At 41.4% G+C, this 15,878-nt stretch overlaps 2 protein-coding genes across 2 annotated transcripts; both read left to right on the top strand.

Moving 5' to 3' along the window:
• Positions 1 to 6: 6 nt before the first annotated feature.
• On the top strand, positions 7 to 922 carry LOC108890071 (calcium uniporter protein, mitochondrial-like). Its single transcript, XM_018686854.2, has 3 exons — positions 7 to 72; positions 463 to 579; positions 787 to 922. The coding sequence occupies exons 1-3, from the start codon at positions 37 to 39 to the stop codon at positions 865 to 867; spliced, it is 234 nt and encodes a 77-aa protein (XP_018542370.1). The 5' UTR covers positions 7 to 36; the 3' UTR covers positions 868 to 922.
• A 5,278-nt stretch (positions 923 to 6,200) lies between these two features.
• On the top strand, positions 6,201 to 15,764 carry LOC108890072 (oncoprotein-induced transcript 3 protein). Its single transcript, XM_018686855.2, has 9 exons — positions 6,201 to 6,360; positions 8,290 to 8,664; positions 8,757 to 8,867; positions 9,811 to 9,933; positions 10,041 to 10,163; positions 12,109 to 12,269; positions 12,449 to 12,861; positions 14,198 to 14,297; positions 14,481 to 15,764. The coding sequence occupies exons 1-9, from the start codon at positions 6,300 to 6,302 to the stop codon at positions 14,631 to 14,633; spliced, it is 1,620 nt and encodes a 539-aa protein (XP_018542371.1). The 5' UTR covers positions 6,201 to 6,299; the 3' UTR covers positions 14,634 to 15,764.
• Positions 15,765 to 15,878: the final 114 nt, after the last annotated feature.

The following is a 15,878-nucleotide window of genomic DNA, read 5'->3' as shown; positions in this document are numbered from 1 at the left end:
GAGCCTGTCACCTACTTCATCACTTATGGCACAGCCATGGCCATGTACGCCTACTTTGTGCTTACACGCCAGGTCACAAAACAGTAAAATCAAATACATGCAGACCAAAGAATTAGACAACAGTGTTTTTGGTGTTTTTTGTGTCTGATATTTTGACACATTACTGATTCTTTGAGCAACATAATGCAAGAGCTCTTTGAGCAACCAGAGAAGGAAGCATTACAACAGTTAAATCTAATGGTTAACCTCTCTTTGCAACACTCTGCACTAAATAGTAATATTTTTAGCTGTTAAACAGGCTGATCTGGTGATAACATTGCCCTTTGAAAGTGAATTCAGCATCCATAAATTACCATTTGATGTTTGATATGTCTCCAGTGTGATTTGGCTCAAGGACTCAGCTATCTGATCAACTTGTTCCTCTGACAAAGTGCTCTGTCTGTGTCTCTCAATAACCTGCAGGAGTATGTTTACCCCGACGCTAGAGACAGACAGTATCTGCTGTTCTTCCACAAGGGGGTGAAAAGGACACGCTTCGACATTGAGAAGTACAACAAGCTGAAGGATGATATCGCTGAGGTACAGTTGCTCGGTGAAAGCTGGATGTTTTGTGATTGTAAAAATGTGAAGTCACACTAGGGATTCACACGTTTTAGAGTTCAGTGCTTGAATTTGTAACGGCTGCTGGTAGACCTACTTTCATACCATTCCCACACATTTTCGTCTCATATTTTTGCTCTCCACCCCCCCACACTCCCTCTCTCTGTCCCCGTCCACCCTCTCCAGGTGGAGTTGGATCTAAAGCGTCTTCGGGATCCGCTCCAGCTCCAGCTCCCAGTTCAGCAGCTCACCGCCAGTAAAAATTGATGGAAGGAGTGACTCCCTCCTCTCTCTCTCTCTGTCTCTCTCTCTCTCTCTCTCCTCTCCCCCTCTTCTCTCTCTCTCTCTCTCGGCTCCTACAAGCCCTCTCCCTCTTTCCTCCTGCCATCCAACACCCTTCCCCCTCCCCTTTGACCCCCTCTTCCCATCCCTCCCACACCCAATAATCCCATCCCTTTCTTGACTGTGGGAGTTAGTTTTTTCTTGTTTTTCCCATCCCTTTCTTGACTGTGGGAGTTAGTTTTTTCTTGTTTTTTCTCTCTCTTTCTTTCTTTCTTTTCTTTCTTTTTCTTTCTTTTCTTTTTTCTTTTTACTTTCCTGACTGAAAACTCCAGTTGGAATTGTAAGTGAAAACCGCTAAAAGACAAAGAAGGATGGTGAGAATACGGACATAACTGAAAAACTCGCACAGCCGAAGGTTAGTGAGGATGATGAAAAGGACAACGACGATGATGAAGGTGAAGATGAAGATGATGGAATAAAACTAGGCACTATGGATATGCCCCAAGTCTCCAGAGGGACAGCCTGCAGGGAACTCCAGGGGAAAGCGGAGGAATTATCACACCTCTAGACGCTCCAGGACAGAGGATGCAGAAGGGCATTGTTGAGTGTGCATGTGTTTGTGTGTGTGTGTGCGTGTGTGGGACTTTCAGGGTGCACTGGGACACCGACCCTGGTCACACTGCGGGTCAACACAACAGTCCCGCTTCCTTGAGCAGTCAAACTGTCAACACACACACCTACTCTTGGCTGGGGCAGGCTCCAGGGAGACTCTCTATCCCACATGTTAAAAGTTTACAAGGAAGTCCTGACTGCAGTTGCACCATCAGGAAGACCTTCGTCTTTCCTGTAGCTGAACTCTGCTGCCTCTCCTCCCCGGGCCATGCCTCCTCCAGGTGACGGACAGCTGTCCTTCCCAGTGTGACCTTTGTCAGGAGCTTGTCTCGACTCGCAGGATGTAGGCATGACGACGCCTCGTTTCCTCTTCCTGTTGACGTCCTGTAGCGGCCCGGTCTGCGCAAGTATGACAGTACTACCGACAACAACATCACTGTGTGTTCTTTTATTCCAAAAAAATATTTTGGCACTTTTTATTTTGAAAGCCATAGTATATTTGTTATGAAAAGAATATAAATATATATATGTATACAATCAAATAAACAGATGACCAGAGGCTAGTTCTCTCAGTGGGGGAGGAGCTCTCTTACAACATCATTTCATGAGAGACTCATTTACATCTTCTGAAGATCTCCTGCCATGAAAGACCCCTGCAAATGCACCCTCAACGTCACATACGCACACAGACAAAGAGCATTATACCATATGCTATTTCATATCTTTTCATGAGAAACACACACAGTATATTTCACAGTAACTTTCTAGGATGGACACAAGGCTCCTGTGCATGGTCACCAAAGGGGGAAACAGTGTTGAGACCAAATCAGGGTGAAAACGTCTTAGGTTCACTGTTTTTAAGCAATGCCGTGTTTGATCATCCCATGACTACAGATAGGTGCTTAATGTTCAACGCAATGAAGGGGGTAAAATGTTTAGAGACCATTGCCGCAGACAAACCTTCAGGTATGTATAGTTTCATGTAGCTGATGAACTGAATGGCTTCCAAAAAAGTAAAGCTGCAGTTTATAGGAGCAGAATATGAGTAAATTGCCTGCAGTTCAATATCCCCTTTCCTCTGTATCATATATTTTTCCTTCTCCAATTGAACATATTTGAAGCTTATCGACAAAATAAGGCGACACCCCCTCAAAAAAGCATCATGGCATTGACTCATAGAGGCTTTTTTCATCCTGAAGTAAAGCCAGAGTTTTCTCCTCCCACTGTTGCTGTAATGCCCCCCTGCTCCCTTGATGGCAAGGCAGGGTAGACTGCATGCTGTGGTATGCCCTAAGTAGAAATTTGTGAATGTGTAGGAGCATTATTGCAATTTTGTACTTAATTGGACACTTTTCTTTGCCACATCTAGCTGAAGTCTCATCCCCCCGATCAGTTAAATCAAAGGTTATAGAAGCCATATATTTATGTTGTCCATTTTGTTTTGGATGGTCACTGAATAAACCTGTCAGCTTCACTTAGTTTTCTGTTCAGGGTGAGGATTGGTGGCCCTCTCTCCGGTACCGTTTATGTCTCAAAAAAAAGAAAAAACCAAGGTCTCAAAGCCAGTTGTTTTTACTCTGAACTGCTGTAGATCACCTCTGCAGAGAGGAAGCACAATAACACAACGTCCCTGCACACAGACTCTAGTTCAAGATCATTTCTTGCTTGTGTGTGAACAGTCACCTGAATCCTACTGAAGAGATCCTTGTGTTTAACTGCAGATTTTTAAAATTAAAATGCATGATTTTAGGTCAAATCAAGAGTTAGCCATGCAGATCTCAAAGCAGGATTTGGTCTTATCTGTTACTGTGTGTTGGTGTGTGCGTTATATCCAAGGGAAACGGTGCCTTTTGGATGATTAATGATTTAAACAGCGTAGACAACATAAGCAATTTGGTAAACGGCAATGATAGGACCATTGAGACAGTTAATCTCTTATTTGAAATGACACCTTCATTTAAAAGAGGGTTAAATTTGAATGTTTGGAAGTGGAAATCAATCTTACCGTGTGTGTGTGTGTGTGTGTGTGTGTGTGTGTGTGTGTGTGTGTGTGTGTGTGTGCGTGCGTGCGTGTGTGCGTGCGTGCGTGCGTGTGGTGTGTGTGTGTTGACAAGTGTGAAGGCACTGGGGGCAAAGATCAGATCACCATATTGCGCCTAATCCCTGTCTGTCAATAGTGGTAAAAATCGATTCCGCCCTCATCCCACTTCACAGTCGTCATTAGCTTTAAACTCATTTTTCCCTTACTTGTGCACACCACTAACATAAACACACGCACACATATACAAAGTGACGATGGCGTTTCCTTGGAGATGTACTGTGGGAGGTGAGAGAGTTGAGGCCTGTCTGCAGTCCAATCCTCCCCTCTGCTGTTTCTACACAACACTTCTCTCCATCATCACCACCTCCTTTTTATCATGCCATCCACTGTTTATTGCCTTTGTTTTTCTCTTGCTTTTATTTTTTAAAAACAAAATATATCAAATATAGGGAAACTTTATTATAAAGAGGGTGTTGCATGAATGTATGTTTACATGGGAAATTATGTAAAAATAAAAAAGATGATTTATCAAAAAGAAAAAAAAAAAACAACCTGCGAAGATAATTTAAGAACGTTGTTTGTAGAGATTCCTAGTTATAAAGGGCAGTGGGCACGGCTGCGTGTTTAGAACCTGCCCTGCCAAATCTGACTTAATCCCAGCCAACCAACTGCTCGAACCCCATCAAACCCCAGTCCCATCTCCACCTTATTTACTCCCATAAACGCACCCTGAGCGTGCATTTATACTCCCCAATAAATGGAAAAACACCCTCCATCCTGGGTGCACCTATAAAGGAGGCTTTATGACCTCTTGACCTCAGTAACTATCGTCCTGGATCCTGAGTCCAACGGAAAAGTGTCAGGCGCACTCTGTTATATTATCGGGGATCTCCTCCCATTCTCATCCCCCTCTCCCCCATCATTTTCATCCACCCTCACCCTTTTTTCTCCAAAATCATATTATTATTATTCTATGTTTTGAATGTGTGTTATGTTTTGAATATCTTGTTTGTGTGCACTTACAATAAGATATGTTTAAAATGCCTAAAGAGTGAAGCAGATTATAGGATTGAAATGATCTTGTACTCCATTCTGACCTCTGAGTTTACTTTGTTTTTCTTGTCTTTTTTTTTTTCCTGTTGACATATGATGCTGTAATGTTGGCAAAAAAGAAAATGTAAAATCCTGTACCATTTATGAAATATGTATAAAAGAGAAATGTAATTCAATTATCAATAAAATCCTTATCCAGTTTTTGGAGCCAGTGGTCGAGTGTAGTTTTATGTTGTTGAAGTGAAGGCTTGGTGACACCAAGACACATTACACACTTTTCAAGGTCTTGACCACCTCCTCTGGCTCTCCTTGGCCTCCTGCTCCCACTGCACAGGACATCCTATGAGATAGACCTGTGGGGGTAAATTGTTTGTGTACAATAGGTACATGAAGCAACACAATTACAATGTTATGTTGAAACAGCATACAAGTCTGAAAATTTAAATAAGAAAGGCTATGGTCTTTTCCTTTAAATCTTGTTTCAGTCATTAGTAGTATTTGGCCATAAACAAAAATACTGGACAAACTGTGTGACAAATGTTGACCTAATGATGGTTCTTGATGGAATCAACAAGTGATTGCAATTCATCCTGAAGGCAACATAAACGTCAGCAAATTTAGTAACGCCGCAAAGTGGTCAGCCAACGTGCCATGCTGCAAAAGAAAAACAAACCGGTCAGTATCTTTTAACCTGATACTGCACATTTCTAAGCACAATTACAAAGCACAATTACTAAACCTAACTAAAACCAACCTAAACACTGGAAATAACACTGGAAAGTTAACTCAGAAATCCAAACTCCTATGTTAAGCTAAAATTTAGAGGAAAATTGAAGAATTGAAATGAGAAAAAAAACTATACCATATGACTTTCCTATACACAGTATGGTTATACATTAGTGTAATAAAGCACTGATTGAATCTGCCTATACCATAGAGACTTGCAGCCAGGAGGCCTAACAGTGTCTTATTTCCAGGAGTAATCAGAAAAGAAGAATGGCATGTTCCACCTCATTTCTTCTAACAGCCTTGTGGATAAATGCTCCCATTGATTTAGTTACATGTAAGAAGGAAAAACTGCAAGCATCAGGTTAGTTTGAGCAGCTTCTAAATGAAGCTGTGGACATTTTCTGGCCTGTACTCGTGGTCAAGTAATGAGCTAGATAAGAACATATTCACCCTGCTAGCATAGTGAATCCTCGTTGAGGGTCTTGGTCTACTCCATGGTAAATCCTGGCTGTGCAAACCCTGCCATTGCCTCAAAGTGACGGGTGCTCCGGCACGACACTAAGCAGATTAATCAGATTGGTTTAATGCTGCTGGAGATTAGATCATTGCTTGTATTTCCACGCACTTTAAATCAGGAAGGGTGAGAAAGACAAGATAGGCATGCAAAAGTATCATAAACCCTAACCACATTTTGGCTCAGTGAGACAGCAAAAAAAGTTTGTTTGGGATAGATTAAGATTGTCTGTGTGTGGAGATGGAGGGGGGAGAATGTGTAGAGTGTTCAGTTTGAAACAATGGGAGGATGGTCCTGTTACTGGATTTAGGGAGAAGAAGGTCAAGGAGTCAAGGTGAGGAGAAGACATGACAATATGACAAGTACAGATAAGAGGTGCCTTTTAAAGACAGGCTTCCCCTAAGGATGAACCAGAGGAGCTACACACATGCACACCGAAGATTATCTTTTATCCAACTCTGAGAAAACATGATGATTTTTTTGGTGATTAACAGTCTGCTGCAGGAGTGTCTTGTGGTTGCAGGTGAAGGTGAGTTAACAGTTCTCATGTTGTTTACACCCAAAACAAGTTCATCTTTCAATATCTTTGGACTTCCCTAACTGTATGACACTCAGCACCATGCCAATTCATTTCCACTAAATATGTAATTTTTAAAAAATGATTTCCTGAAATAGCTGGGCACTGCATTTTTTTCAAATGTCATTCAAACTTGGTTAACTGGTGCTTTTCTTGGGGACTGTTTTCAGCTGTTGATTAATGCACATTTGGTACTATATTTCCTGCAGCAGGATGAATGTGTGGGATTGACTCAAAATAAAATACAGTACCCATATTCACATTAATGAAGTCACATGACAGCCAGTGCAACCATGTTGCTCACTGATGTGTTTTGATAGTGTCTGGGCTCTAATGTCTATGGTCTTTGGCACAGAGGTGACTCTAGATAAACAGGGAGTAACTACTACAGAATATCGGCATAATATTACAGTACAATACAAACAGTAAGTTTGGACAGTGTTTAGTGTGGGTTTTTATCTTCTTATGCACAGATGCAGGAGTCTGACTCAGGTCAGGCGTGGCTCCGTGTTCCCATAATAGTCGTTTTAAGTTATTCAAGCCCCATCTGGAAGATTTAACGCTCCCATTAGCATACACCCGCATGAGTCAGCTATGTCCTCTGCCCCCTCTGCACTGCTCGAGCTGGAACACAGTTGGTCAGTCGTCCATCTCCAAAACTGGTCCCTTATGCTGTGAGTGGGCCCAGGCCATGGATTGATCCCTCTGCTTTTACTGGAGCAGCAGGTTTGTGGATGGAGGGAGAAAATGATGTGTGCGGTGACATCATTTATGGTCACATAATTAGTCCCATCTCACACAAATGTTTTTTCATTGCTTCCAAGAGCCAAGGTGCAGTCAGTTAATTTTACTTACCATAATGTGGAGCGCATGCTGGTGTGTTTTCAGGTTTACTTGTGGTATCAGATATGAGGACAGGAACAGTTATTGTTACTGTAAATCTCTATAATCAACCTTGGCTTCCATTAGGCCTCACACAGGATGATATTTTCCCTAAAGGTATGGGCGTACACATAGATATTTTATGTGGAGCAATCCAACTAAATGGAAAGCCTAGAGCACTGGTTATAGTGCTGGTAACTGCTCCAGTAAAGTGTTATGTGCTGGTTGTCCGCTGTCATGTTTCCTGGCTCTGGCCTGTCAAGGAAGATGCTTTACTACTGAGCTGATCAACCTCCTGCTGTTTCTTCATCCCTGCTGATTCTCAGTGATTAACACTTACACTCACTCCTGCCCACTTTGCCAGCTCCCATCATCCTACATGTCGTCTTCTTTTCTGTTTGTTTTACATCTACCTCTTAATTACACTGTTGAGAGGGCATGATGAGGGGAGAGACTATTGATTGTTTTGCTGCACTTTGTTTACTCTGCTCGTTCAGTTGTTCCCCTGATTCTGCACAACTGGCTGTAGTGAAAAGAGTCACCACTGACAGAACTCATTGAATAAAGAGCCCTTTGTGAATGGCTTGTTGGCTTTTAGTTCAATTAGAATTGACTCTGTGTTACAGTTTATCTTGAGGGGCCAAAGGTTTGCCTCATGGTAACACTTTTGCTCAAATGACCAGTACAGATAAACCTGGGGGTGTTGTAGTTCATGGTCTGCTCCTTAAACCCCTTGGATGCCCCTGTCCTGAATTTATTTTTCAGGTGTAATTTCTTATGATTTTAGCAGCAGAAACAAAATGAATTTCACCTGCATCATCTTGATGTGGACGTAGGTCTTAATACTTTTAATGAACAGTAAGTAGTTACTGTCCTAAACTGCCCTTTAGAGCCCATACCCTCTTTATCTTAAAACACACCTTTACATCATGTTCATCTTTTTTCAAGTATGTACAACCAATTCTTGTTCATTTTTGCCATCCCACCCACATGCCTCAGCCCTGGACCCATGCTCTGCCTACATCAGCCTGAATGAACCCTGGAGAAACACAGACTACCACATCAACCAGTCATCTGGCGTGCCCCAGTGTGACAGCCACATGTCTGGAGAATGGTATCGCTTCACTGGCATGGCCGGGGATGCCATGCCCACCTTCTGCATCTCTGAGAATCACTGTGGCACCCACGCTCCCATCTGGCTCAATGGCAGCCACCCTCAACCCCATGAAGGCATTATCAGCCTGCCTGTGTGTGCCAGCTTCAATGACAACTGCTGCCAGTGGAATGCCAGTGTAGATGTGAAGGCCTGCGCTGGGGGATACTTTGTCTACCGCCTGCCCAGACCCTCAGTCTGCTTCCATGTTTACTGTGGCCGTGAGTGAGCATGTCTGATATGTAAAAAGTCAATTTTTCATTTCCTTGTCTTTTGTTGTATCAATACATTCATGTGCTTGTATGTTGCACAGATTTCTATGATATCTGCGATGAGGTGGACTGCGCAGGTCTGAGATGTCCTGAGTCTGACTGTCGCTGTGTACCTGGAACTGTGCTGGGTCCAGACGGACAAACATGCCTGGGTGAGACAGACACAGGAGGAGGAAGAGAAAGGACAGATAAGTTGTGCAACAGGCAAAGATAAGCAAGAGAACATGTAAGACGGATAGGCTGGAAATGGTTTCTGAAAAACAATAACAATAACAAGTCAGTCAGACTGGATTCACAGTATGTTCACCCATTGTTGTGACAGATGCATTTATAGATGATAGATATATATTTCATGCTATTCTGAGTCAAATATCTGTGTTTACTTAAATTTAGTTGGATATTCAAAATATGGGGCAGAACTAGCAAAGACAGCAAAGGCCAATATGATCATACAGTTTATTTTTTCATCATTTTTTAATTATACATTCTTAATTTGAAAAATTTAAAGCAAAAAAGTTCAAAACAGTAAATGTTGAATTTTAACTGCATGTCCACTGACTATCAGGCCATGAAATGCAGTTTATAGAAAGTGCAAAGCCTGCTGAAGGAAGCAGTGATAGAGACAGGAAGATTGAAAGATTGTCTTTTATATTTGCTGACTTCAGCCAAGGTGGATGTGTGTGTGTGTGTGTGGTACACTGGACGGTACACTAATGATGGGTGACAGGCATGCAGTGGGAACCTAACCGGCCTGAAAACTGCCATTATCTCATTATTCACCCATCTACCAAATCTGCCTTTGCCTGTCTCAGAAATTACTTCTTCAGTTCTCCGCTCCCTCTCTATCCTCACTCTCTTGCACTTTCACTTTCGTCTCTCCTTTTATTTCATCCATCATTATTTCTTTACCAGGCCGCTCAGTATTATAAACTCACTTTTAAATCCCTTTAAAGTTGATTTGTCATCCTCCTCTCTGAAACACTAAGTGAATTGCCTTGAGGCAATAAACTCCACCCATCTGGTACTCAGTCGATTAAAACAAGACTCATCAGATAATATTATCTGACCCAGGTGTGGTGTGTGTCCCATGTTCAGATTTGAATGAGTGTGAAAAGGGCAATGGCGGCTGTGCAGAGGTGTGTGTGAACACCAAAGGCTCCAGGCGCTGTGAGTGTGGGCCGGGCCGTGTGCTGGATGAGGATGGACGCAACTGCAGAGGTACCTCTGTGACACATCAGCCGATGAAATGTTGTACTGAGATAATTAAACCAAGGAACCACACGTTGTTTTTCATCTTTTTCTTTTCTCTGTGTTGCCTCCTGCAGAGATAGCAGGCTGTCACGTTAACAATGGAGGCTGCAGCCATGACTGCTCCTCACTGCTGGACTCCTATCAGTGCCACTGCCCCAGAGGATTGGAGCTGGGAGAGGATAAGCGCACATGTCAGGGTGTGTATGTGTGTATGTGTCTGAAAGAAAGATAAACACTGTAGCTAGATAATAAATCAGATAACAAGGCAAGCTGACACTCTGAGAAGATATTTTAGATACTAGAGAGTTGACCAAAATGTACCATAACTTTCTACTGACCTTTTGTTTGAGAAAGGAAACAATCCTGGTGAAAACAATGTGTTACTTTCAGTCCATTTACCTCTGCCAATAGTCAAGATGTTCAGTGTAAAATCACATTAAACAAAAAATGATGGATCATGATGGAGGTGCAAAACCACAATAAATAACCAGAAACAAACTCAAACGATGATACAAACTCAATGATACTTTTGGCATTTTCATATTTAACATTTCAAACTTTATAAGTATACTTTGAAAAAGTGAGTTAAGTTGGTGATTTATTTATTTAAATAAAACAAACTGCTTGCTGCTTGCCACCCGCCTTTGCTTAGAGGCCTGCTTGGGGGTTCTGTGGTAGAGGGTTTAATTCTTACTAGGCTCAGTAAATTTTGAAGTTCAACACCCAGATGAAAGAACTGACACAACTTTCAAAACACTAGACCTGTAAATAGTTAATCTAATGGCTGTTAGATGCTGTGGCAAGAAAACTCTAACTTTATATCTAACTTTAGGTGTTTCTGAAGTTCACTGCGTTAAGTTTTCACTGCGGAAATAGTGCAACTTCTGCAACACAGCAGCGCTCGTCCGCGTTTCTCTATCCTACCAATTACAATCGAGAAGGCGCGGGACTTACCAACACAGTCAAATATGCCGGATGATAAATTGATTGTGGTTGTCACTGACAAGCCAGCAATTTACGATTAAATCATTTACCACGATCGATATTTGGAATCAAGAGCGGGGGAGGGATGTTGCCATGTCTGTCGGACTTTCAGGTGTGTGATTCGCGCTGTGTTACGCTCCAGATCAATGATTTATTAAATGATTTATAAGGTTTTTTTTCTTAGTCGGGTCTGAACTGTAACTGTGTTAAAGTTGTGTGAATTTTCTTTTCTAGGAAAATAGCATCTGATCTGATCTCAAACTAAATGAAGAGAAGTACATAACAGGTTACATGCGACACAAGAGGCTGCAAACAATCGTTTGAATTGTTTCTTCGGTAAAACTTATTGTGTCTGTTATGGGTGTGAGCTCTATGCAACCCCCCTCCCCCCTCCCCAAACTCTATATAAGTTCAATTGGTGACCTTTAACCTCCCTTTGCCAGTTGGCCCTTCCACGCCGAGCTAGCAGGAGCTGGAGCACATGGAACAAACATTTGGTAACTGCCGCTGTAAATATCAATACATTTGTTAGATTTTCAGTGTGTTTGCTGTGTTAGTGCAGTTGTTTCATTGTTAACATGTGAGTTAAGGGAAATCCACAACTTAATATAAACAAACCTTTCAGTTTTTTTCCAGATGGTTTTGTTGCTAATTTTGTATGCTTCTGCTAAGCTAGCATCATAGCTTAGCCTAGCCTAGCTGCACTTGTTTCTAGTTCTTCGGTAATGTGAAATTTAGAGCTACGCTTGTGTCTTGTCGTCTAAGAAGCTTATTCAACTCCTTTTGTCTTGAAGAAACTAAAGCATGTCCAGTTTTTGTCTTAAAATTTTCAGCTTAGAGCAAAAAAAAAAAAAAAAAAAAAAGCTAAGAAAAAAAAGTTTTGACTTTAATCACATGTTGACACAGAAAATCTATTAAATGTGTTGATAGGCAGTTACAAAATGTTTGCTCTATGTGCTCCAGTTCTTGTTAGCTCAGTGTGGAGAGGCTAGTTGAGCTAAGCCTGAGCTACTTGACCAGATATACCTTGTGTTTTTCATTGAACTTCAAAATTTACTGAGCCTGGTAAGAATGAAACCCTCAACCTCAGAACCCCTAAGCAGAGTTTTTGTCTAATTCTAAAAAAAATCTAATATTTAATATTTCTGGCTCTTTCAGTGCCAGTCCAGTGTGACTCCAGCTCTATTACAGTGTCAGTTCCTAAGGACCTTGTGGGAGGACTGGAACTCTTCTTGTCCAACTCGTCTTGTCGTGGTGTCTCCAATGGCACACACATCAACCTCAGCTTCAGCCTCAAGACTTGCGGCACAGTGGTAGAGGTCAGAGACACGACTTGAAATTGTTAGATTGAATGTGCACAGGGTTTTGTTTCTATGGTTAGGGGTTGGGGAAATACTTGAATATAATGCTACTATAATAAAGAGCTGTGACTTAAAAGTGGGTTGTGTCAGGTTGTCACTGAAAAAGCCATTAAAGTAAGGTAAATGTTGACCCCCAGGTGACAGATGACAAAATTGTTGGGACCAACCTGGTGACAGGCCTTCCCAGGAGCAGCCCAGGCAGCAGCAGAGATTTGATAGTCCGCACCAGCAAGTTAGTGCTCCCAGTCACCTGTGAGTTCCCCAGGGAATACCACGTGTCAGACGGATACCAGGCAAGCCTGCGCAGCTCAGCCCTGAAGCTGGCAGGCCACAGTGAGGGAATCTTCCCGTTCTCCCTGGAGCTTTTCAAAAATGCAGAGTTCTCAGAGCCCTACCGCACCCCGCCCCAGCTGCGCCTGCAAGACTCCCTGTTCTTTGGGGTGGAGCCTAAGGAGAGAGTGGAGGGCCTCTCTGCACTGGTGGAGAGCTGCTTCGCCACACCCGGCCCCAAAGCTGACCAGGCTCTCAAGTATTACCTCATCAAAGACGGGTGAATATATCAATATACGTCAATATACGTTTTATCAGTTTTAATGTTACATCTTGTGCTATCTGACATACCACATTTGAACCAGAGAACAGCACTCCTGAAACTGTGTTTTAAGTTATATAATACCATAGTGATTCAAACTATACCCAGGTCGTGATAAGTCTTATATTTGTGTCAAGTCAGTCTTTCTAGAAAAAATGATCTAGTATACAGAGTGTGATGTGTTTTCTATCTAAAAGGTACAGGTTTGTTTAGTTGTTGTGGATTTCACTTACTGTGGTTGACCAAAGAGAAAAATGCAATTTATTGAACCACATTTTCTCAATATCATACCTCTAGTAGTACTATGCAAATAGATTTTAAATACATTTTAAGATATCAGTCTCTTGTATATCTGCCTTCACTCCACTATGGTGGTTACAGGAAGTTTGAAGAAGTCATTGTCTGTGTTAGTCTGGACTTTTCACAGAAGATACTGTCATCAGTTTTCATACTGACCTTTTCTTTTTATTGGAAGTCCTCTGAATATAACAAAGGCAGTGTTGTGTGGAAATAATTTCCGGAGACATGGGGTTAATACATTTGTTAGATGTAATTTTTTTTAATGCTGTGGGCTCCATAGATGAATTTCCATTCACCGCCATTGTATTGGAGTCAAGGCAGAAATCTTATTGATAGATATTTTATAACTTGAGCAAATGAAAATAAACTGCATGGCACTGTGCTACTAGAAGAAACTGCTTTTATGTAATTTGGTTGAATTTACCCTTTAGAGTGTCTTGCTCGTGCACACACTAAAAACTGCTGAATTGCATCTTTTTAATATTTTCTCATTAATACTAGAATTGCATTCAGTGGAATGGAACATTAATAGTTCTTTTAATAAACATCTGGATCAGACCCAGTGGGGGTTTCCTCAAAGCTTTAGCATTAGCTGCTTGACAGTTATAAGACTGTAAATCTTCACTCTTTCAAGGAAATGTCAAATGAAAAATGCCACTGGCCTCGTACTCTGAATAATGTGGAAAGAAAACTAGAATGTTTTGGGTAGAAAAATCGAAACACAGAACAGCTTTATTCTCACTCACTTTTGGCAAACTATTTCTTAACTGAATTCAGAGTAAGAGTTGCTCTTGCTGCTCTATGGATACCAACAGAGCAGGGCTATAATCTATTTTCACGATTTCCTATTAAAAATACAGCAGTGAGTTTCAGGGCTTTGGGGCGGCTGAGCTTGATGAAGTGGCTTGTTAGAAATATATATGGATCATTGTACTGTGTTAAGATATCACCTATATGTGTGACTCTTATTTCTACTCTTTGGCTTCCTATTCAGGTGCATCTCTGATGAAACAGTGACACAGTACTCATCAAAGGACCAGCTCTCTAAGCACTACCAGGTCCCTGTCTTCAAGTTCATTGGCAAGGACAACCAAGTGAGTAAAAGAAGCATGCTGGGAACCAGCTGGCGAGTGTATGTGTATGTATGGGCTTATGTTTGTGTAGCACTACAATGTAAAGAGTATATTCATAGACTATCTGAATTAGCAGTGTCCTTACACTGTGATGGTGGTCTTCATTATCTCTGCTTAAAATGAGCCTGTTTATTCTGTCTACAGCAAGTATACCTCCACTGCCAGGTGTTAGTATGCGGGGCAGGAGACTCCCGCTGTGCTCAGCATTGTCGAGGACGTGTCCAACGGGAGGCTCGGACCAGTGAGCCTCCGGAGCAGCACACACTGAGTGGAGGCCCCATCTTCATCCTGCCTTAGTCATGATGCTAACATATGGCAAGAAGACACCATGAGAACAGGCCAGCAGCACAAGCCAGGATCACATTTCCATTTAGATTAAAGATGAACTGGCCATTTCAGTTTATTTGGCATTTAAAACACCAAACAAATGTAGGCATACACACACAGGGTAGTCCTTGTTTAAGTCCCACATGTACTCATATACATGCAGATGTGTAGTATACACACTCTGCTACAGTATACTACAGTATACTCACTATTTTTCCAGTCCCAGTGTCACTCACATTGCTTCAGATCACTTAAATTCTGGTTATTGCATCCATGTCTGTGTGTCTTTGCCACTCTGCCTGGCAGCACAATTTACTGACATTAAAGTGAATGACATTTCTATTAGAAATCATTCGGAGGGGCCACACAGTTCATTTGTAACAACTACAGCATGAGGGATGTTTTTCTAGGTCACACTCTCAGGCATTTCTCAGGCTTGATTACAGCTTAAAGATTTAGAGGATTTGTTGAAGGGGTTTATATTTCACACCATCACTGACTTGAAAAATACATGTAGAACATCCATAGATGTATTCTGACTCATTTGCTCAATGTAATCGATGCCTGGGAAGATCACATCGCATGTTACAGTGTGGTGGAAAAGAGATATCACTGTGTAGTGCTTGGAAATTATGCACATGCTTCATCACTCTGACAATTAATCTAGAATTAATCATGTCAGTTAAACTGCAATTAGTTATGCAGTTATTCATAAAAAACAAATAAGTTAGATCAAACATTAACATAGTAGCTGTAATAGGCATTACATTTTACATGACACTGACTTAATGTTTGAGCACGCTAATTTGATAAACGTTAAATACCAGCACACAACGAACCATGTGCTCCATAGTAATTATTTTGTGTCTTCCTATCTAGAGGAAATCAGTCCAACTACAATATCCTTCCTATCAGGCACTTTGTTTGGAGTCATCAAAGTAATTTATGGTAATGGAGTCATAGAGACCTAAAACTGGCCTAAAAATGAAATGAAGTACGGAGAGTATAATATGCATGAGCAATTAATTAAGATTTAGAAAGTCATATTCAGATACCTAACATTTGTCAGTACTGCCTATGAATAAAACCTTAGAAGCTGTTCATTTGCATCCTCCATTTATGTCTGTTTTTCGCCCCCATGGTCTGAAGTTTGAGAGAGCTCTTGTGAAGTATCTCTTCTTTAACAAAAGGCCTATAAATATATATAATATAATC

The sequence above is a fragment of the Lates calcarifer genome, unplaced genomic scaffold (assembly GCF_001640805.2).
Source record: "Lates calcarifer isolate ASB-BC8 unplaced genomic scaffold, TLL_Latcal_v3 _unitig_1674_quiver_1423, whole genome shotgun sequence".
Classification (NCBI taxonomy): Eukaryota; Metazoa; Chordata; class Actinopteri; family Centropomidae; genus Lates; species Lates calcarifer.
Note: the sequence above shows the minus strand (reverse complement) of the source record. Positions and strands in the feature narration are given on the sequence as shown.